We start from the raw sequence: 21,509 nt of genomic DNA, 5'->3' as shown, positions 1-21,509 counted from the left end.
GCGGGGCGGGGCGCGCGGGGCGGGGCGGGCCGGGCGCCTCCCAGCGCGAGGAAGTGCCGGCCCCGCGCTTTGGGGAAGTGCGGCCGAGGCGCCTGCGCACTGCGCCCTGCGCCCCCTCCCCGACGAGCCGGCCGGACCTCGCAGCGCGCGGGCCCTGCGGCGGCGGCGCGAGTGGCCCGAGAGCGCGGCCGGTGAGTGCGCGCGCGCGCGCGGGGCCGAGGACGGCGGCCCTGCCCCTCCGGGCCCGGGGCCGAGGGCCGTGCGGGGCGGGAGCCTCGGGAGCTGGCTCCGGGACCCGCACCCAAGGACTCCCGCCGCGGGGCCCACGTGGACCCTGGGCCGCGGCGGGACTGAGCGCGCCCCCCGCCCGCGCGTGGGGGAGGGGGCACTGCAACCGGTTCCCCTTTTCTGCAGCTCAGAGCCTGGGGAAGTGATTGCTCAAAGGGGGGCCGGAAGAACCCAGGTTTCCGCGTCTCCCGCCCCCCTCAGCCTGGCGGGGAGGGGCCGAGGCGGGACACCCCATCCGCCCCCGCCCCGTTGGATCTGGCAGCCTCCGAGCCCTGGAGTCGCAGGGGAGGCGCTGCGCCCCGGCCCCAGCCGATCGGGCCCGGCGCCGGACGCCCTCCGGAGCGCCGCAGGAGAACCTCCTGCCGTCTGACTCGAGTCCCTGCGGCTGCAGCGCACGCCCCTTCGACAGGGAGGGTGGGGCCCAGAGCGAGCGTGGCCCCTCCCGCCCCCCCTCGCCATCGGGTCGCTGGTGAGTGGGGCGCCACGGCGAGTACCTGGAGGTAGGGCTGGGGACATCAGAGCCTGGAGGAAGGGGCCCCTACTGCAGGAGACAGGCTCCTTGGGGCCAAACCCTGCCCGCAGAGAGGGCTGAGGCGCCCCAGCCATTGGCGAGGGTTACCGGGGTTCAGGAAACTGACCTGCCTTGCTGGCACCAGGCTGGGGCTCCCCTACCAGCCAGGTGGGGGGGGGCAGCAGATAGGAAAGGTAGTGACTAGGGTCAGAGGAGGGATTAGAGTCGCTCTGTCAAACCCCTCCAAAGGTTATGACATTTTTTTCTGGGATTGTCACGTTTTCTTATTCTTTTTTTGGACTGGGCGGGCTCCGGGACGTTCTTTTTCCTTCTGTGGAGCAGAGCAGCAGCCGCTCCCGAGGGAACCTCTGTCCCCAGAGGCCAGACTTGCTGCCTGTCCAGCCTCTCCTGTCCCAGACCGAGGGGCCAGAGCTTGGAGGGGTTGGAGGAGGGTAAGGAGCCCCCTCTCAAATTCCAGGTTGAGGGACAGGAACCCTAGTCAGACCCTATACCGCCCCCAGGAAAGAGCAGGTGCCCTGGGGACACAGAAGGGGACGGAGGGGGGGGGGCAGCCCGCCTGAAAAGAGTGGAGGGAGTCAGGTCCAGCGAAAGGCGACCAGGTCCAGGGTCTGAAACCTGGACAGAAGGGACTGGTAAACCCTCTGCCCCAAACCTGGCCCCAGACACCTGGGCTCTGCACCCTCAGTCAGGCCCCCACTGCCAATTCAGAGCTGAGTTAGAGATGGTGGGGGAACGGGCCTGGGGCCCTGCCCCCACTCACTGGGTGGGGGTGCAGGGAGGAAGGGCAGCTCTGCCTGGGGAAGTCGCAGTGCCTCTGGGGTACAGCTACCAGACCTCAGAGGCTGCCACACCCCTTCCTTTCCCTAGAAACTTGAACCCTGAGGGAAAGGCTGTAGGGCTGCTGCTTCCCGCCCCTTGCTGCGAGCCCCCCATCCTCTCAAGGAGCGGCAGGCAGGTGGTGAGGAGCGTAGGTCCCAGGGGACCTTGCACTTTGCCCTAGCTTTGGGTCAGGGCAGGGGCCTCTGGGTGCCCAGGCCCTGGGGGCAAGGGTGCCCTAAGTGTGCGTTATCTGGGTGCTGTCACCTCTGAGCACTGTTCACCCTCCCGGCTTGAGCACGGAGCCCCCAGAGGCCAACATGGGCCAGACAAGATTAAAAGGCCACAAGCCGAGAGATGAGAAAATAAAGTGAAACCAAGTCGAGAGCCTCCAGGCCAGGACGAGCCGCGTGGCAGACGTGCGTGCGTGCGTGTGGGTGGGTGGGTGGGTGGCGGGGGAGGGAGGGCGCTCACCTGGGCCGAGGTGGGCACAGGCAGGGGCGGTGGTTGGGAGGCGTTCAAAACTGCCTCCAGGGCGCTGATTGGCCGCTGGCGCCGGCGCCCGCGGACGCTGGGATCCTCCATCGGCTTCGCAGGGGGCACGCGGGGTCGGCTCGCCCGGCTCGTGCCTGCAGCGCCCCCTCGCGCCTCCAGCGCAGAAGGTGCGAGGCCGACGCCGCCAGGACGCGCCCACCCATCGTCTGCCCCAGGGACCCCGCAGCTCCCACCCGGGAGCAGGACGCCCCCGCCCACTGCCGCCCCCGCTTCCCCGGCTGGCGTGGCGCGCCCGCCCTGTGGCGAGGCCGCAGCGGTTTCCGCAGCCTGATGGGGGAAGGGAGACCGGGGAGGTAGGCTGCTGGCTGGGGGCAGGGGGCACCAGGGACCACATCTAGGACGGAGGAGTTGTGGGTCCCCGGGAGGCTCGTAGCCCTCCTCGTCCGCGTGCCCCACCCCAAGAAAGTCCTGCCCGTTGTCCCACTCAAATCCTCCATGCTTCAGGCCTCTGGGCCCCGCAAGCAGCTCTGGACTTGTGGGAAGCAGCCCTGCCCAAAGCCCCCCACACCCACAGAAAGCCCGGGATGGAGCGAGCAGGGATCCGGGTTCTGAGTGTCCAGCCACCACCCGGATAGCCCCAGACTCTTGGGGCCCTCAGCCCCCTTGGGAGGGGCTAGGAGCCGGAAACCAAGAAAGAGGAACCAGGCTTCCGGCTTCCCAAGGACCAGGCAGATGGGGGTGTCCTGGAACCTCCTGTGCAGATCTGGTCAGGCCTCCCACCTCATGGCCCTGCACCCCTTCTGGCTGTGCTGGAGGCTGGGTGGGGAGCAGACCCCGCTGGAGTATGGACGAGGAGGGTGGGACTCTCGGGGACCTCGCCAGGGGGCACACAGGGGCTGGGGTCTCAGATTCTCTGAGCACCTCGGCCTCTCTTCTCAAACCCCCAGGCTGTGGTAAGGGTCCCAGAGCCAGCACCACGGAGCCCGGGCAACCTGCACCCACCCATGCCCACCCCGCATGAGGCTGGGAACCAGGTGCGCCTCTGCCCCTTGGAGGACCGGGGGAGCAACCAGGAGTTGAGAGGCCCTCTGACATCTAGGAGGCGGCTACCAGCAGCGGGCGGTGGGAGAGGTCGGTGGCCCTGTGGTTCCGGCCGTGGCTGAGGTGCCCCATCTTCCCCTAGCACACAGGGCCAGAGGAGGCGGACCAGCCCCCCTCAATGTCCAGTCATGATGTGGCCTCCCCGGCTGCCCCCAGCCGCAACCCCTGCTGCTTGTGCTGGTGTTGCTGCTGCAGCTGCTCCTGGTACGTGGGGCCTGGGGTACACAGTGCACCTGAGGAGCGGACGGGTGAACTGAACAGACGTAGGACCCAGGGTCCTGCTTCCCAGACCCTCAGGGGGCTTCAGAAGTGTCACCAGCAGGCAGGATGCCCCTGCCACCCACAGCACTCATCCAGCGGTGGCCAGTGGCCAGTGCCCAGGCCCCTCTGCACGTGTGCAGTCCCTCATCCCTATGCTCAGCACATGCTTACTGATGCTGCTGTGAGCCAGCCCTGCTGGCCCCAAGGGCCCTACAGACTAAGGTGGAGGGGTACTGAGCAGAGGCCTGGCCCTGGGGATGACGAGGACAAGCTTCCAGAGCGACCAGCTGGCAGGGCCGAGGGGCCTTCCAGTGGTACCAAGGTTTTCCATGGGAAGCTGCTGTTGGTGCCTGGCAGAGGCCTGGCCCACCTCAGGCTCCGGCCCTTGGCTGTTGAGTGGGCAGTGCTGTGGGAACCAAAGGGGGACACCTGACCAGTGCATGACCGAGGCTTGAGTCCAGAGCCAAGATGGGAGGGGGCGGCCCGGGGTGGGAGAGGAGCAGTGAGGCCTCACCGAGAGTTTGACCATGGGGACCAGGGGTGGATTTGGGGTCCAGCAGGCAGGAGGGGGATGGGACCCAGCTCTGTCTGGACCCCTGGGTTTGAGGTATCTGTTGCAGGTTGGGAGTTGGGAGGTAGAGGAGGGAAGACGGTCCCTAGAGCAGTGGTCCCCAACCTTTCTGGCACCAAGGACTGGTGCTCCCATAAGAATCTAACGCCTGATGATCTGCGGTGGAGCTGAGGCGGTGATGCTAGCTCTGGGGAGCAGCCGCACATTCAGATGAAGCTTCATTCGCTGGCCGCTGCTCACCTGCTGTGCGGCCCAGTTCCTAACAGGCCGCAGACCAGTACTGGTCTGCGGCCCAGGGGTTGGGGACCCCTGCCCTAGGGAGCCAAATTCTTGGGTGGGGGCTTTCCCATGCCATCAGTGGGCCTCTGGGAGAAAGGGGTCAAGGTGGGAGGGGGAGATGTGTACCAGGAGCCAGTGAAAAGTCCCAAAGGCAAGAAAACAGTGAAGGTCCAGGGTTGGGCGGGACAGGAGGGGGGAAGGCTGCCACCTGCAGTGGGCTTACACAGCGCCGAGAGCCCTGGGCTCGTGTCCACACGCATGCCTGTGTGTGTGCGGAGAAGGTTGGTGCCACCTGTCCCTGTGCCATCAGGAATGAAGAGCGGCGGCGAGCGTGGCGGGCCTCGCGGGAGAGCAAGCTGCAGCCCCTGCCCAGCTGCGAAGTGTGGTGAGTCCGGGGCCGCGCATGCGCGTCTGCCCGCGAGGCGGGGCGGGGCGGGGCGGAGGGGCGGGTGTGTGAACTGGCGCGCGCGCCCACAGCAGCACACCGAGCCCCGAGGAGGTGCGGGGCTGGGCGCAGTCCTTCGACAAGCTGATGCACAGCCCGGCCGGCCGCAGCGCGTTCCGCGAGTTCCTGCGCACGGAGTACAGCGAGGAGAACATGCTCTTCTGGCTGGCCTGCGAGGAGCTCAAGGCCGAGGCCGACCAGCACGCGGTGGACGAGAAGGCGCGGCTCATCTACGAGGACTACGTGTCCATCTTGTCTCCCAAGGAGGTGCGCCGCTGCGGGGACGCGAGGGTAGGGGGTTGCCCGCGGACCCTGACCGCGCGCCTGTCCCGCAGGTGAGCCTGGACTCCCGCATTCGGGAAGGCATCAACAAGAAGATGCAGGAGCCCTCCGCGCACACGTTCGACGACGCGCAGCTGCAGATCTACACGCTCATGCACCGGGACCCCTACCCCCGCTTCCTCGGCTCTCCTGCCTACCGCGCCCTGCTGCTCCGGGGGGCCCCCCAGTCCTCCCACGAGGCCTAGGCTGCCTGCTGCAGTACAGACAGGCCCCGACCTGTGAGCAGAGACTCGGTGGCCCTCGCCCGAGGGCAGCAGCAGGTGTCCGGCACACTGGACCCAGCACCGGGGCAGCCCCGTCGGGAGGCTAGAGCCACCACCCACCCAGGGGCCACAGTGCCCCCGAGGTCCGGCAAAGAGGCAAGTGTGAGGGCCTTGGGGTCGAGCGGCTCCTCTCACACCAGCCCCTGCTGGCCAGCCTGTGCTCCTGCTTGGTCAGAGAAGGGGCCTCCCAGGAGGCATCTTGGACCTACTCACCTCACTCGGCCCCCCTCCCAGGCGGCGAGGGGGCCTCCGGACTGCCTTTGGTGGGAGTAGAACCTCTGTACTGTCTAGTTTTGTGTTTTGGAGAGACCCTCCAACTCATGCCGTCTGCGCCCCGGAATCAGACCCAGAACCTCAGATCGAGGTTCGAGGCGATGGGACTCAGTTTCTTATGTTTATTTTAACTTTACACCTGGAAACGTGTCCTCAGTGTTTTATCAAAAAAAGAAAAACTGTCTTCATATTTATCTCCATTCCTCCTTCCCACAAAATAGGATGTCTTATCACTGAAGATATTTTTAAAACAAAAGTCTCCTCTTTTTCCACATTTGGGGGAGATTAGAGGATCAGGAATTGTCTCAGACCCAACACAGGGCAGCAGCCCAGCTCTGTGAGGAAACCTGGCTCGTGTGTTCCCTCCCCACCCCCACTGCCCTTCAGTGAGGGTGTGGGCCAGGGCGCCATGACCTGGGCAGGTGTGGCCCCTCAGCACCTCGCGGAGGCCGGTGATACAGTGAGCGGCATTGCCCAGGCCTGGGGTGGGCAGGAATCCCTGGTGCAGCAAAGGTCATCCCTGGAGGCTAGCCGGCTGGGGCCAGACACTACTGGGGTGACCTCCCGGAGATTCCACTGTCCCTCAGGCCCCATGAGGCATGTGCTTGCTGGCCTGTCTGAATTTCTGGGAGACAAAGTGATTCAATGCTGCAACTGGTCCGCCGTGCGCTACCACCCACGCTGCCTCCCAAGTGCAGACGTGGGGTGAGGACCGGCCACCACGGAGGGCTGCGGGACCCAGACTCCGCCCTGGGCCCTGAGCAGCAGGGCCGGGGAAAGGGACCCTAGGTCGGCTGCCTGAGGCCCCTCCCACCCGATCTCCTGCTTGTGTGTGTGGGCACACAGGCCACGTGGGTGGGCTCCTCCCTCCAGCACTGCTCCACTGGGGCCATGCCCAAGTGTCACCTGACCTCAGGAAGGAGGGTTGTCCCCAGTGACGGGGTGGGGGAGTGGGGGACCCAGTTCAAGCCCAAGCCTGTACATGGCCCACCAGGACCAAAGGCCAAGGAAAACACGGTGGCAAAAAGAAACATTTAATACTTTGGGGGGAGGGGGGAGTGCACTGCAGCAGGGCTGGGCAGGGGCTGCCTTCCGGGGGCAGCAGGCGGGCACGGGTCTCCAGAGAAGCTGTGTCTGGGCAGGACTCAAGGAGGGTGACAGCCAGCGCTGGCCAGGGACCATGGTTGCAGGCACATCTGCACAAAGGCTCAGCAGAACTGCGAGGAATGGGGTATGGGGTCCGACCCTGTGGCCCTCATGCCCCCCACAGGGCTGGGGTCTCCACCACTGTCTGCAAAACTCCCAGGAGGCCGGCTGGGCAGGGCTGTCCCGCAAGTCACACCACACAGACCCCACACTGGCCGGAGACGCCCACTTCAGAGAGTGGGACCGGGGCGGCCTGGCCGCACCCACCTACCTTCCAGCGGTTCCCACACTCGTTGCAGACCACGAACGTGGTCATGGGCTCGTCAGAACTGCGGGTCTGCACCTGTGGGAGGTGTGGTAAGGGCGCAACCCGGGGAGCCCCCGCGCTGAGGCTGCCCCAGCGACCCCGACCTTTCAGCCGCCCGACGGCTCCCCCCTCACCAGGCCCCACGTCTCATGGGTCTGAGTGTGGTCCTGCAGCCAGCGCCAGGTGACACATCACACCCTCCCACCTGCCAGCAGCAACTCCTGGGGACCCCTCCACGCTGGGCCGGCCAGTTCTCCCAACTTTGGCGTCTTAAGGCAAGCGGGTCCCACCCCCGAGATGCTGCTCACTGGAGACCGCTGGCGGCAGGCGCCGCGGCCCCGGGCTCTGGCGGGCCACACACCTGCGTGTAGGTGCAGTTCTTCTTCCTGCACTTTCCGCAGGTGAACAGGTCAGTCTGCGTGCCGCCCGTGCGTGCCATCTGGTGCTCGCGGATGGCCTCCTTGGTCATGGCCTTGCGGATCTCCTTCAGCTCGTCGCTGGCCATCTCCTGCAGCGAGGCGTGCTCAGTGCGCAGGCCCGGGCGGGGCGGGACAGGGCGGGGCTCTCTACCCCTCCCGCGGGGCTCACCTCCGACGTCATCACGGCGATCTGCTGGGGCGTTATGGAGCCGCATAGCACCTGGCGCCGCAGGCCGGGGTTCTTGGCGTCCTTGAGGTTGGAGATGCGGCTCCGCACCCGGTTCTTGTACTTCATGTCCGTGTTCCCCACGTCGCGGAAGATGCGTGCAGGCGTTTAAGGAGCCGTCGGGGGCCACTCCCTCCGCCCACCTTGCCACCCGAGGGCCTCCCCCTGGGCTGTGCGGACTGACTCCAGCCAGCTGAGGAGCCCCTGGCCAGGTCCCCCAGCGGACCTACTGCCTGCTGAGATCCAGTGGCAGGCTCGGGGTCCCAGGAACCCAGGCCCCACCAGCAGGCCCAGAGAGGGCCCCACTGGTTAAGAGCGGGGAGCCCACCCCTGGCCCAACGCCTGGCGAAGGCATTAGTGCAGTGGCCACAGGGCAGCTGGCCCAGCTGCCCGTGAGCCCACCGGAAACCCCAGCGCCCACACAAAGGATATATTCCTCAATCTGGGCCGAAAGGCGCTCGCAGTCTGCATCGATGGCCATGTGCTCACCTGAAAGGGACAGGCCTGGACTAGCCCCTCTGCGGGCTCCACCCTCCGGCCCCTGACCCACCCAGTGCCCCACAGCGAGGCCCAGGATCCAGGCGCTCTGGTGTCCCCAAAGACCCCTGAGCCCAACTGGGGTCAGCAGCAATGGGCTGGGAGAGAGGCCGTCCCCAAGGGCCTCTGACCTCGGGCCTGCGCGGGAGGCAGCCTCGTTGGGCACTCACGGTCCGTCCGCAGCGCGGCCGTCAGCATCTCCCGGCACTTGTTGCGCACAGCATCGCAGGTGACCGGCACTGGGGGAAACGTGGTCATTCTCGGGGTCAGTGTCCTGGGCAACTCTGGCCTCTTGCGGCTGGAGAGAGACAGGCCCGCTCAGGCCATGTGAATCCATGTGAGATGCTGGTCCCCAGAGAAGCCAACACATAGTCCATCTCCCCCAAATCCCACTGTCTCTGCCCTGAGAGGGGCTGTGACCCTGCCCACCATGGTCCAGCCAAGCATGCCCCAGGGGTCTGCCCAGCTGGCCGGAGGCAGTGAGGCCTACTGGGCGGTGTGCGCTCCCCAGACAGGGACACAATGGGGAATGCGTCACCTATGAGGGTCCCCACCCCTAGGGCCACACCCCCCAAAACCAGCTGCCAGGTCAGGCAGAGGCAGATAAGGCTGAGAGTCACCCCATCCAGCATGGATGCCCTTCACAGGGCTGGGTACCCCCATTCCCAGGCCGCCTGACATCTAGGCTGCACCCACCAGCACCCCCCCTCATGCCCCTGCATCTCATGACCATGACACCCACGGAGTCAGTAGACGTGGCTTCCTAGAGGAAAAGCAGATGAGCCACTGGTGAGTCCAGAGGTCAGCCCTGCCGCCCCTGGAGGCCACTTCTGCCCGGGGGAATCCAAGGCACAGCAGCCTTGGACACACTCGGCTACAGCCTGGGCACCCACAGGAAGGGAGGGGCTGCTTCAAAGGAGTGCAGCCTGAGCTGGCCACCAAGAAGCAGACCCAGGACAGAGGCCTGGAGCCAGGGGACGTGAGCAGGAGTCCCCACAGGTCCACCCAGGGTGTGCAGTAGCAGCTCCTGGCAGGCAAGACACAGCCTCTCCCCTCGGATGGCAGGGGCTGCACACAAGTGTCCAAAGGAACTCTGGAAGGGAAGCTTCTAGAAAGAGGCCGACTGAACCAGGCATGGCTCCCTAGGAAGAGTCCCCTCCAAGGGGCTGGAAGGGCCCCGCTGTTCATGTGGTCTCGGCCCGCCCAGGACACAGACGTCAGCACCCTCACGCAGGCCGAGTGGGGCCCGGGCGGCGGAGGGCATGCGCTGCAGTCCAGGTGTGCTACCTGGGATCACCGGCCTCAGAGGCCTCCTTTGAAGACGACGTGGGCAGAGGCCCGCCCCTCCGGCGCTCTCTGGCTTTGGCGTCTGAAGCATCTGCAGGTTCGCAGAAAGGGAGGCTGACTAGGGGAAAGCAGCCCCAGGGCAGGGCCAGGCCAAGGACTGGGGAGCAGATCGGCAGGGGCGGCCTCAGCCTCCCACCGGCCCTGCCCCGACCCCGACCCAGGCCAGCCACTGGGTCTTCCTGCTAAGAACCAACTGGGGGCCCGCCCTCCCAGCCTCAGAAGGTCCTGAGACGGCCCTCAGACCCCTTTCCCATACATGGCTCCACTCGAGCAGGCTGCCTGTGGGCCTTTCTGGGGTCCCCTCACTGCCGGTCCTGGCACAGCGAGCTGCCATCCACCCAGGATGACCCTGAAATACGAACACCTCCCCCAGTGACAACCTCCACAGGTAAAGAAAGCATCTGAACTTGGACAAAGGCAGGTCACCCCAGGCAAGCAAGGCATGATCATTCCCCAAAACGCACCAGAGTGAGTCACTATCCACAGAGCATGTCCCCCTAAAGACTCCCAAAACCCAGGTCTGTGCTGGGGACCTTCCCACATGCCACCAGAATAAACACACTTGTCCCACGTGTGGCCCGATGGTCACGCAGGACTAGAGGGAGGCCTAGGACACACAGCTGCATTTTGCAAGGGTTTGGACAGAGCTCAGGAGAGGCTGGGAAGGGAGGGGGCCTCAGGGTCCAGAGATGGCTGTCTGCAGCCCTCAGTCACTGCGCTGTCCCCAGAAAAGACTGTGCCTGTTCCCTCCGGCAGTAACAGCCCCCTCCCCTCCCCCCACCTCCACTGCCCTTGCTGCCCTGACACCCTTCTGTGGAGCCCTCCCGCCCTGCTCAGGTTCTCAGCTCTCAGCTCTCAGCTCTCCCCTCCCCGGCTCTGCACAGACGCCCCTCCCTCTCAGCCCGAGTCCCAGCTTCCAGGACAGGGGTCTGTCTGGCCCCATTCCCAGGTGGCCCTACATGGCACTGGCCAGCGAGAGGCCGACGCTTCTCAGGGGCCCCTTGCCCCACGCTCAGCCAGTCAGTGCTGCCGGACACGCACCCAGGAGCTTCTTCCAGGACTTGATGAGCGACTTGGCCAGCGCGATGACGTCCTCATCCGAGCTGTGCTTCCGCAGGGCGTTGACAGACACGCCGACGCGGGTGGACTGCAGGGTGAGCAGCCAGGCTGGGGCGGCAACCGGACCCAGACCCCCACAGTGTGGGGCAGGTGACCAGCAAGGGGGCTGAGTGCCCATGTGGGACCTGGGGGCCTCAGTGAAGGACAGGATGGGTCACCGACGCTCCTCTCATCTCAAGCAATGCCTAAGGGCAGGGCTGTCTCCTCAGGGAAGGTGTGTGTGCTGACTAAGGACAGGATGGGGACCAGGAAGCCGTGCTAGGTGCCAAGGAGCTGTCCCTGGAGCTCCCCCAGGCAAGGGACATGCAGGGCCCTACCTGCAACAGGTGCAGCGTGACTGGCATGGCCTTCAGCTCCTGCAGCAGCTCCATGGCTCCCTCCTAGGAGGAGAAGGGACACCTTCATAAATGACTTGGAGATCTCAGGCGACAACCCCACCTCCTACACACAAGAATGGGGGACACAAGGGAGCGATAATTTGGAGGTCCACCTGGGGTCAGATGCCCAGGGAGGGTGGGAATGAGGAGGGAAGCAGCTGTATACTCAATCCTAGCATCACAGGTCACGTGACTTCTTGCCCCAAACCAAGATGATGGGAAAAGCCTTCTGGGGCCACAGCCAGGTGAGAAGTGGGGGCAAGGGCTGCCCACTCCCATCCCAGCAGCCTCTTCTCAAAGTGGCCCACCCACCACCTGAGAGGGGCTGACCAGGAGGAGTCCGTGTTCCCTGCTGAGCCCAAACCCCCGGGGCGCCTCCCCTCACACCCACACCAGCATCTGTGAGTCCCAAGGCCCCGCCCGTCAGTCCCGCAGGGCTTGCCTTAGCCCGCTGCGGGCCAGCACCCACGGCCTGGACTGCTGCAACCCACTGCCGGTGTCCCTCCGCTGCCACCCATTTCCCCAAAGCCCCCACACAAGGCCCCTGGGGCCACACCTCTCCGCTCCCGCACAGCTCGGGCATGCCGAGCTGCGTGCCCCTTTGCACCTGCTGCTCCCACTGCCAGAGACATATCGCCCAGGATGTCTGGGCTGTGTGCGTCCTCCCTCCAGAGCTGTGCTCACCCTGTACCCCCTCGGCAAGAACTCGCCCTCCTACTGAACCCTGAAACACCCCATTCTCCCCCCTGCTTTGCTTTCCTCCACAGATACGCTTTTTAATGCAGTGTGTGTGTGTGTAAGTGTGTGTGTCTCCCGTGACAAACAGGAGCAGAGATGACGCAACCCAGCCACCCAAGGCTGTGAGACGCTCATGTCCTGCAGCTCCGGTTAGGGGAGTGCTTGGCCTGCTCCCCACCCCCCCACACAAATTTGGGTGGCATCTCTGCTCAGGCTACAGCGCCCTCATCGCCCCTGGCAGGCCTTCCCCCTTAGGCTGTGCAGAGTCCAGCCCTGGGGTGACCTCCTCAGAGGGGACAGATGGTCACCAGAGCCAAGGGCACAGTGCTGCTCATTGATCATCTTCCCCAAGACCAAGCCAGAGGCTTCGTGATGCCAGCTTTGCATGGCTCCAGTCTCCAGAGGCGTAAACATGATTGTTGACCAGTCATCATTCCTACCCCCGGGCCCAGGGGCCTCACAGGCACAGGAACCACCTGGCACCTTTGCCAGCTCTCTCCCCACTCCACAGCACCCCCACGACCCAGCCACCTCCCCAGTCCAGAGGTTTGCCAGCCACAGCTGCTCCCCTCACTCTCTCCTGAGGCTTCATGCTGTGCTCCCACCTGGCCCACCCAGCCTTCCATGGCCTCCAAGGCCCTTCTCCGCCCCCCACAGGGTGGGGGGTCATGTTTTGTCCCCTTCACGAGGGAAGTTCCTTCTTTCTCTGGTCACCTCTGCAAAAGGCTAGATTGTTCCCACAGCCCTGCTGTGCTGCCCACAGCCGCCCAGGGACTGCACACAGCCAGGGGTGGGGGAAGCTGGCTGGGTCAGTGAGGGGCCAGCTCTGTCCCAGACCCGGTGTGGATCCCTGTCCAGAACTGGGGTCAGCAGGGACCCAGACTCAACCCTGCTCAACCCAAGGAACCATCCCCAAGCCACCAGTACAAGCGCACAGCCCAGGGGTGGCTGTGCAGACTTCAAAAGCATGTGGCTGACTGCTCAGCTGACCCCAAAAGCTTAGTCTGAGGGAAGAGAGCAGATCAATGTGTATTGAGCCTCTTGGGGAGCCAACCAGGACTCCCCCCCAACCCGCCAGAGGCAGGTTTGCTTCTGTGTGAGGTATGCAGTTGCGGAGGCCTCCAGGCTGAGGGGGGCTGGAATTGGAACCCCATCCGCCTGGCCCCTCGCAGAGACCACAGCGCAGTGACCTCCAAAGGCTCACTAGCCCCTTGATGGGCACGGCTGGCCAGGGCCCCAGAGCCGAGGCACGCCCAGGCCCGCTCCTCAAGCTCCTGGGGCTCTTCTCCAGTTGTCTGCATATCTCCCCACTCCCCCGTTGCTGCTGGCTGAGTCCCAACTAAAGAGGGGAAAGAATTTATTACGGAAACCTGGTTCTTGTGGGCGGGGGACACAGAGAAGGGACCTGACCACCAGGAAAGGGCTCTGGCCTGCTTGTGAAGAGGGATGGGGAGGGCCGCCGCCCCAGGCCGGCAGAAGCAGGGGAGGCTGTGGCTCCGGGGGAAAACGGTCCGATCTCACCCTCCAAAGTCGCAGGCAGAGTGAGGCTGTGGGAGGCCTAGGGTAGGACACGGGCCTGGGGCGGAGGGACAGTGGGGGTGCTGTGTGGATGCCAGGCTGGGACAGAGGCAAGGGGGCAGGCAAGCCGGCAAGAAAGGCCCGAACAGGCTGGGGCGTCCGCAAGGCCTGGAGAGGCGGGACGGAGGAAGGTCTCCGCTGCCTCCGCGCTCAGGGAGGGTCTGGAGTGAGGGGGCAGGGAAGGGGGCGGATCCCAGGTCTGCGGGGTCTCAGCCTGGCAGTTGGAGTCTGAGTCCAGGGTGGGTGGCTGCCGGGAAAAGGTCCAGGCCCGATCGCGGCCTCTGCGGTGGTGCGGGGGTGAAGGGCAGGGCTGGCCCAGGGCAGGGGTCTCGGCCACCAAAGGGATCTCCCTGTGTCCCGGGAGTTTCTGCCCGGGCGGGGTCTCGTCCTGCCCCTCGGGTGGTCTCCCGGGCCCTGACGGGGGCTCGGCGGCTCGGCGGGGGCTCGGCGGGGCGGGGGTCCCGGGGTCCTGGCGGCCCGCGCCCCTCACCGCGCTCTTCTTGGTCACCATCTTGTCCAGCCTCCGGGCGATCCGCGCAATCTCCTCCTCCTGGCCCATCACCACCTCACGGGCAGCGCCCCCAGCGCCCACCGCGCCAGCCTCAGCCTCCCGGCCCGCACGCCGGCCCCGGCCGTCGCCGCCTCCCGCACCCGCCGCAGCCGACGCAGCCCTGCCGCGGGGCGGGAGACCCTCCGTTCAAACCCCCGGTCCCCGCGCCCGCCGCGCTGCGTCCTGGGACGCGTAGTTCCCGCGCCCCTCGCCTCGCGCGCCCCCTCCGGGCCCTGGACCACATCTCCCAGGAACCATCGGGCGCGCACGGCTTCCTGGGAGTTGTAGTCCCGGCGCGGGTCGTCGCCGGGGGCCTATGGCACCGAAGGACTCGCAGCCCCACAAGCCCCGGCGCGGCCCGGACGGCCCGTGCAGGACGCTGCGGGGCTGTGTGGAGTGGGGACAGGCGTGCTGGCTGCGGCGTGGAACGCGCGGGTCGTCCCTTCCGATTCTCCGCCCTGGAGCGGCCAGGAGGGTCGCCTGCGCGGGCCCAGGAAGGCTCCTTGTAGTGCGTCCCGTCTCTCCGCCTTGAGCCCTCCTCCATCACCTTCGGTCGTCCCGGGGCGGCCGCACCCTGATTCCCGTGCCCTGGAGCCGAGGCCTGCGGGCGACGCCCTGCGCGCTCTGGCCAGGATTGGGGCCTCAGGCCTCGCGTGGGGTGGGGGGCCTGGAGGTGGGGGGCAGCAGGAGCCGGATGCGGAGTCCGGAAGAGGCCGAGGCTGGGCTTACAAAGGTGCCAGGGGACTCCGAGGGGCTGCGAGGCCAAGGCCCCTGCCTCCGGAGCCAGCTTCTGGTGCGAGTCCCCGGCTGTCACTTGGAACAAGTCATTGACCACCCTGTGCCTCAGCCTCCCGTATGTGAAATGGGGATGTTGGTAGTGTGTACCTCACAGGGCTGCTGTCAGGGCGGTGCGAGCTGAGGGCAGGGGCCAGACTGCACTCAGTTGGAGGGACTGGCCTGGCCCTGGGAGGGCTGAAGAGGGGAGGAGCAGGGGCAGTGTACTACCCACTCGGTGACGCAAATGCTGAGTGGTTTGCTGGAGGGAAAGAGTAGAGGCCAAGGGACCGATGTTGAGTGTTGTGGACCCCACAGTCACTGAAACTCAAGCCAAATAACAGGCCAGGTGGCAGATGGGTGTCCAGATGACCTGGGCTGACCATGCCTTGGACTCAGTGGCATTAGATATGACTGAGCTTCCCGGCAGCCAAAATGAAAAAGGAAACATGCCAGGTTATGAGATTCCTTAATAATTATCAAGAAAAAGCATAGAATCCCTCATAGGGAGCAGAGATTTTCCAGGACGGAGGCCCTGTGGCAGGTGGACACAGCAACTCGAGTTCATAGACCAGCTCTGACCCTGCCCCTCACCAAGAGCCTGGGCCACAGCCCTGAGCCCAGCCCAGCGAGTCCTCATGGTCAGGGAGTATGTGCAGCCTGTGAGGGTCCAGTCACACCAGGGACACTAGGGAGGCTGGAGCTGCACACCCTTCAACCCCTCTAACAGGCCACTGGCCGGGGTCTTGTGGAACAGCAACTGGCAGGGGCCCCAGAGAACTCGGCTTCCCAGATCAGGCTAAGAGGGCTTCAAAGCTGGCTCCCCACCGCCCACAGGGAGGTGTCCATGGAGGCCGCCCAGCCAGCGCCCCGCCCCCCCACAGCCAAGGTTAAGCTGATTAGAGGACAGCTCAGAGGGACTTCCCCCCTCATGCGGGAGACTTCCAAGCAGCACAGTGGGATCCTGAGATTCCAAGCTACTACAAAGGCTGGAGCACGGGAGGGAGTGTAAACCCACACGGTCAGCGGTCAGCGTGGAGTGGAACGCTCGGCCTCTGCCCCAGAGCAGGGAGAGGTGTATCCGAGAGACCTCAAAACAGCTTTGGGTCCCCAAGATTAGAGTCGAAAGGATCAGGACAGGCCTCTCAGAAACATCGCCTGGCTGGCAGGAAGGGCTGGTGCTAGATGCCCACCTTCGGCCCGGGCATCACTGGGGCAGGGTCCAGGCTGTCAGCACAGCCCCCTGGAGCAGGATGCTGCCAAGGAGCCAGCCTCAAGGCCAGTCCCCATTTGACCTCTCCACAGGACAGTCACAGTGCTGGGGAGGGGAGCGGGCATGCCGACATCCCAGAAGGCCAGCCCGAAGACTCACCCTGACACTGCCTGGGCGATGACCCCTGGCGAGGCAAGGTCCCCACCATCCTGTGCCAGAGGCTTTGCAGGAGGGTTGCCTTTGAGTGGCTGGCTGGGTTGAATGTTTTAAGCCACAAAGATGGGTTAGCACAGTGGTGTTTAAGCGTGACTAAGGAGCTGGTTAAGAAGGGAGAGCCCTCCAGTTCCCCCTGGGGTCTTTGTCTCCAGGTGGCAGACGTTCAGGGAGCTGGGGTGGGGGGCGGGGAGCGCTGCATCCAAAGGTACAGAGGAGGTTCCAGGACTGGGAGGTGGATGGGGGCCTGCCCTCATCCAAGGAAGCCAAGGAAGTCACAGAAGAGGGACGGTGGCGGTGGGGGAGATGGAGACAGCAGGTCTGGGAGCTGAGGAGGCAGACTGGGTGTCATGGGAGGGAAAATAGGGCTGAGTCTCAACCTGGGGCAGGGACCAAGCCCATGTCGGAAGAGAACCGGGCGGGAAGGAGTCCCCTCCCTGTTCTCACCAGCAGAGTGGGTTGTCTGCGGCTGGGAGGGGAGTGAGGCGGGGGAGCACACCTCACGCGGGCCGGCGAGGGCTCGCCGCGGCGGGGGTCGCACACTGGAGACTGCGTTTCGGTGCATCTGTTTTCCTCTGTGACCCTGAGTCTGTGCACTGCCCAAGGACACAGAGGAGAGGGGGCCGTCGGCTGAAAACTGGGCCCTTCCTGCCTGGCCAGGGTGGAGGTGCCAGGCCGCCTGCCCACCTGGGTCCTTTCTCCTCCCTCGTGAGAAGCCAGGTGCTCTCTGCCTCTGTGGGGTAGCGGGGAGGGGCACAGAGACAGCCCGTCAGGAGCCCAGCAAGGCTCGGAGGATCTCAGTGGAGGCCCACTGCGGCTGCAGACAGGCGACCAGATGCCATGGCCCCTCAAGGACAATGGCCAGGGGGCTTGCCCAGCAGAGGGCTTAGCCTGGGGGGCTGAAGCAGGGCTTCCAGGGAGCCTGGCCCAGGGCAGGACAGGTAATGAGGAAGTGGACATGACAGGTAGGAGTGGGTGGCAGAGGAGGCAGGTGGCTTCCAAGGTGGGCCCCTGGGGGCCACAGATCTTCCCCCATGGGAACCTGGAACCCTGACGGTGCAGTCCTACATGGAAGCCACTACTCCAGGGAGCTGGAGTCTAGGGTCCAAGTGGGGTAACCCTGCTCCCAGGCCCAGGGCCCGCCATAAGCTTTGGCCTCTAGGTGGCAGGAGTGAGCCACAGACCAGCCTGCGGGCCAGATATCCACCACCCAACCCCGAGGGAGGTCCAGCAGGTTCTGGCCACAGCGGTGAAGCCCCCAGAGGGAGGCTGTGCTTAGCCCTGCAGAGGAGCCCTTGCCTGTGGAGGCTGCAGGTCGGTCCCACCCTCACCAGGGCTCAGGCTGGAGTAGTACTGGCCAACCCCAAACTCCCAACACCCCACCTAGAAGTCCCTGGTCCCCAGGGCCCTTATGAGGGCATGCCCCCAGAACTCTGCTCAGGACATTCACAGCTCACCCCAGGCCCCTTGTGGACCTTCCCAACCTTGGGAACCACCTCCTCCAAGGAGCTTCCCCCAACGAGCTGCCTGGGCCCCCAGCCCAACTGTACCCGCAGAGAGCTGCGCCCGGGGTCCTCCTTTCATGCTGTCACATGAGGCTGGCCAAAGCGTAACGGGGCCACCAGGGCTGGGCCCTTCCGGGTCCCGCCCGGCCCTTCTCCAGGTGAGGAACCTCACTTCCTCTGGTACGTCCTGGGCATGCACATACACTCGACCTGAGTCACACGGGGATGCAGGAAGTTGATCACACGTGCCACACTGGGCACACCCAAGGGCCTTCCAGGCACATGCAAATCTAAGAACAGGGCCTGTGTGCCACCCTCTGCCACATCCCTAGCCACAAGACACCCCGTGGGTGCCCAGTAAATACATGCCACATGAAGGAAGAAGCAGGGGCTCATAGGAAGGGACCCACTGCCCAGCAGAGGAGCCCACAGACAGCCCGAGCCCCACCTCCAGAGAAGGCCAGCTCCACTGACCGCCCGCTGCTCGGGGCTGAAGGGCTGACACAGGCCCCCGCAAGGAGCGGGCTCCATCCCCAAGGCCACAGCCCCTCCCCCTCCTGCTGAGATGGGCAGAGGAGTGGGTGTCGGGGAGAGCTGAGGACCGGTTGAACCCAACAAGGGTCACCAAGTCAAGGGGGGCCAGGCTGGGTTTGGAGGCTGTGAACCCAGAAATGTGGATTGGTGGGGGGACTCCTGATTAGAGGTCAGGGGTGAATAGGCATCAGCAAGGAGCAGGGAAGGGGACCCCCCAGGGTGGGGACTGCCACAGTTACCTTCTCAGACCCACTGCCAGGGAGCCTCCCTCAGTTCCCATGTTGGTCCCAAGGCGCACCCCCAAACCCCTCTGCCCGGGCTGACACCCCTCGGTTCACACCGAAGGCTATACGCCCTCCCTTCATGGAGGGAGACCTATGGGTCTGCCCTCAGAAGCCCCCCCCCGCAGGAGCCTGGCTGTGTCCTGGGGCCTCTGAGGGGGCAGACACCCCCAGGGTCCGCCCCTGGCAGCCCAGGCCGCACCTTTGGCCCAGAGGCCTTTCCCTCCCCTATCCTCAGTCCAGGGAAACATCGGAAGCTCAGGCCATTTATTTTTCTGTTTGTGTCCCCAGCCCCCTGCCAGCACAAAGCCGGTGTGACCCCGGGGGCTCGCATCCTCGCTTCCCGCTGGCCGGGGCAGGGGCCTTGGTGGGAAGGCCTGTGTTGCCAGACTCACACGGAGCCCCCCTCACTTCCCATGGCCCCAGTGGGCACAGGGATCCTGCAGCCTCGGAAGCCCCCGCCCACACCTGTAGGCCCCTCTTCCCTGGCCAGCACCCAACTGCTCCTTCAGCTGTCCTTCACTTACTCCATCAGACCCTCCAGTCCAGCACGGGGGCTGCAGGTCCCCACCACGGGGACACTGTGGGACTGCGACCCAGCCAACTCCATCTAGATCTCCCCCGCGTCCTGGCCTTAAGGTCAGGCAGGGCAGTGACCAGGGACTCAGATATAGCAGGAGGCCCCTGTCCCATGCTCCAGTGGATGTCTTGGCCATGGCAGCCGTCCTCTCTCGGGCCTCAGTCTCCCAGTCTGCAGAATGGGAAGGGCCCCTGCCCAGGGCAGTATCTCCAGGCAAGTCCCCAGCCCAGCCCACAAGCACTGGCCCCAGCCCAGCTCCCTCCCTGCAGAGGCAGCACTTGGGGGAGGCAGAGCCATCCCCAGAGGCCAGTAGCTGCTCTAGGCTTCTCTAACAATGGCTTCCCCCACACAATTCCCAGAAACGCGCCCTCCCTGCCCTGCCAGCCTGCCTGGCGGCCACTCCCCCTCACCCTCCCCAGGGGCCCCAGGCCAAGGTGCAGGTCAGAAGCTGTGGGCGAAAGGAGGGGCTGAGCTCACAGGGCAGCAGCCCAGGAGCAGACCCCTTGGCCTTCCCACCTGGAAGAGAGTCCGTCCTTCTGGCCGCTCAGGCCCATGTCCACAGCACTGTGCTGAGGCTGTGGGGAGGGACAGATGACACCCCTCCTCCGCTCAAAGCCCTCCCAAGTCTCCTCCAGAGAAACAAGCAAGACCCCCCCCCAGGCCGCCCCACAGAGCCCCTCTCCTCCCCCTGCTGACCGGGCATCTGCACATGCTGGTCCCTTTTCCCCATCTGTGCCCACGTTTCCTTCAAGGTCTGGCTCAAAAATCACCTAACGAAAGGACAGTCACAGGCACCCAGTGCAGCCCCTCTCCCCTCCGTGCCTGGCAGCGCGTCATGCCTGGGGGGGGGCGTATTCCCATGGGAGAGCCCTTCATCGTCTTTGCCTACCAGGAACCGGCACGCGCACCACCGTGGGGACCTGTCTGACTTGTTTGCTGCCACCGAGGTCTCCCGGAACAGGGCCTGGCGCCACAGGAGGTGCTCCCCAGCATGCAAGTAGGTGGGGGAGGGAATGGCTCCTGCCCCCCAGCAAGGGGCGGGTGGTCCCCGAGAACACAGACCTGCCTCCCCCCAGCCCGTTGGACAGCCCCAGCCAGTTGGGCCATCAAAGCCACTTGTCACCAAAGCCAGGGCAGCAGCAGTGCCTACCAGGCCTAGCTGGGCAGTGACCACCTGGGAGACTGTACCTGCTTTCCATGATTCGGGGCGGCAGAGGACTGTCACCAGAACCTGACTGGGGAGTGAGGGGACAGGCCAGCCTAGAGCAGGGTGGTCAGAACAGGTACTGTACTCCCGTGGACCCAGGCTACCCTCTGTGCCACCACCTGGCCCCCATGCCACCAAGAGCCACCAAGGGGGACCAGGATGCAACTGCTATAAGACCAGACTCCCACAGACCCGGGCTCAGGGCACTGAGACCAGAGCGAACAGCCAGGCCAGCAGCTGCCCCGTGCACAGACGGGCAGCGTGGGGGCAGAGCCGGCGCGGGAACGCCGGACGGACGGCTGGACAGACAGAGTGTCTGGCGCCTGCTCAGCCAGGGCTGCTGCTCACAGCTGCAGCCTTCCTTCCTGAGCTGGTGTTTCCTGGCTCCGCCCTGCTGTTGCCGCGGAAACCTAGAGCAGCCGGTTCCCATGGAGCCCCCGCTGGGCCGGAGCAGGGCCCACACAGCTCGCAGCAACACCCTAGGGCACAAGCGGTCACACGAGGCCCCGAGGGCCCGCACAGCGCGACACCCCAACTCAACCCTGGGAGCACCCACAAAAGTCGCTCCCGCCACAGGTGACCTGCCCCCACCGCCAGGCACTGGTGCTCCCTGCCCACCAGGCCCTGGACCCAGAGAAGCCCCGCCCACCGGGGCCTGGGGGCCCCAGAGCTCTCGGGCAGATATGACCCCTGCACCGCAGCCCCGAGGCGGGCAGCAGTGCCCACCCTCACCACACAGCCCGCTGCTCGCTCAGGAGGCCCTGAGCACCGACACCCAGCTCTGCCTCACACTGGGCCCGCCTGGCAAACCACGCAGGGCCCTAAACCCCACACTCTTGAGAGTGGCGCCCACCGCCCCCTCCCTGGAGAGGGGCCCACAGCTCATGCACACCAGCAGGAAGGCTGGGGTGGGGCACACATGCCGCCCCCAGGCGCCAGCCCGTGTCCGCCTGAACCAGACCTGCCACTGGCCAAGAGGCACACACGCATTCACGCGTGCCCACTGGATTCTAGTCCGTGGCGGGGCCCCCGCAGAGGCTGGCCTCCACCTCACATCCCCCGGCTCCAGCCCCCTCTGCCCGCGGCCCTCTAGGACAAGCAGGAGACTGTTACGATGAGGGGCCTGGCCTGCAGCCCTGGTCTCCAGGACCATGCGGCGGGACCTGAACTGGCTCTAGAAGCGAGGTCTCCA

General features: G+C 65.4%; 2 protein-coding genes across 13 annotated transcripts; one reads left to right on the top strand and one right to left on the bottom strand.

The window, feature by feature from the left end:
• Positions 1-66: 66 nt before the first annotated feature.
• Positions 67-5,904, top strand: RGS19 (regulator of G protein signaling 19). Of its 9 annotated transcripts, none has more exons than XM_039864893.1 (8): positions 96-191; positions 415-757; positions 1,688-1,778; positions 3,079-3,165; positions 3,315-3,436; positions 4,654-4,728; positions 4,821-5,055; positions 5,124-5,904. In XM_039864893.1, the coding sequence occupies exons 4-8, from the start codon at positions 3,136-3,138 to the stop codon at positions 5,313-5,315; spliced, it is 654 nt and encodes a 217-aa protein (XP_039720827.1). In that variant the 5' UTR covers positions 96-191; positions 415-757; positions 1,688-1,778; positions 3,079-3,135; the 3' UTR covers positions 5,316-5,904. The 9 variants fall into 9 exon arrangements, with proteins under 9 accessions (XP_039720829.1, XP_039720827.1, XP_039720825.1 ...); XM_039864891.1 differs by having other exon boundaries at positions 1,688-2,055; XM_039864894.1 differs by lacking the exon at positions 1,688-1,778.
• A 757-nt stretch (positions 5,905-6,661) lies between these two features.
• On the bottom strand, positions 6,662-14,150 carry TCEA2 (transcription elongation factor A2). Of its 4 annotated transcripts, none has more exons than XM_039864884.1 (10): positions 13,951-14,150; positions 11,085-11,147; positions 10,690-10,900; positions 9,589-9,679; positions 8,433-8,599; positions 8,197-8,253; positions 7,708-7,862; positions 7,481-7,627; positions 7,084-7,155; positions 6,662-6,883 (listed from the first exon to the last, which is right to left on the bottom strand). In XM_039864884.1, the coding sequence occupies exons 1-10, from the start codon at positions 14,017-14,019 to the stop codon at positions 6,875-6,877; spliced, it is 1,041 nt and encodes a 346-aa protein (XP_039720818.1). In that variant the 5' UTR covers positions 14,020-14,150; the 3' UTR covers positions 6,662-6,874. The 4 variants fall into 4 exon arrangements, with proteins under 4 accessions (XP_039720818.1, XP_039720819.1, XP_039720820.1 ...); XM_039864885.1 differs by having other exon boundaries at positions 6,663-6,883; positions 8,472-8,599; positions 13,951-14,143; XM_039864886.1 differs by having other exon boundaries at positions 6,663-6,883; positions 10,690-10,795; positions 13,951-14,142.
• Between the last annotated feature and the right edge of the window lie 7,359 nt (positions 14,151-21,509).

This window comes from Pteropus medius, unplaced genomic scaffold (genome assembly GCF_902729225.1).
Source record: "Pteropus medius unplaced genomic scaffold, Ma_sr-lr_union100, whole genome shotgun sequence".
NCBI classification, from domain to species: domain Eukaryota; kingdom Metazoa; phylum Chordata; class Mammalia; order Chiroptera; family Pteropodidae; genus Pteropus; species Pteropus medius.
This window is presented reverse-complemented; position numbering and strand designations above follow the sequence as displayed.

What these genes read in the sequence shown, in the direction of transcription:
- TCEA2 (XM_039864884.1), bottom strand. Translation starts at nt 14,019, where the DNA reads ATGGGCCAGGAGGAGGAGATTGCGCGGATCGCCCGGAGGCTGGACAAG. An exon ending in TTCGGCCCAGATTGAGGAAT is followed by an intron (nt 7,863 to 8,196) that starts ATATCCTTTGTG and finishes AAACGCCTGCAC; the next exon opens with GCATCTTCCGCGACGTGGGG. An exon ending in TCGCCGTGATGACGTCGGAG is followed by an intron (nt 7,628 to 7,707) that starts GTGAGCCCCGCG and finishes GCCTCGCTGCAG; the next exon opens with GAGATGGCCAGCGACGAGCT.
- RGS19 (XM_039864888.1), top strand. Translation starts at nt 1,052, where the DNA reads ATGACATTTTTTTCTGGGATTGTCACGTTTTCTTATTCTTTTTTTGGA. An exon ending in CAAGGAGCGGCAGGCAGGTG is followed by an intron (nt 1,779 to 3,078) that starts GTGAGGAGCGTA and finishes TCAAACCCCCAG; the next exon opens with GCTGTGGTAAGGGTCCCAGA. An exon ending in CCATCTTGTCTCCCAAGGAG is followed by an intron (nt 5,056 to 5,123) that starts GTGCGCCGCTGC and finishes CCTGTCCCGCAG; the next exon opens with GTGAGCCTGGACTCCCGCAT.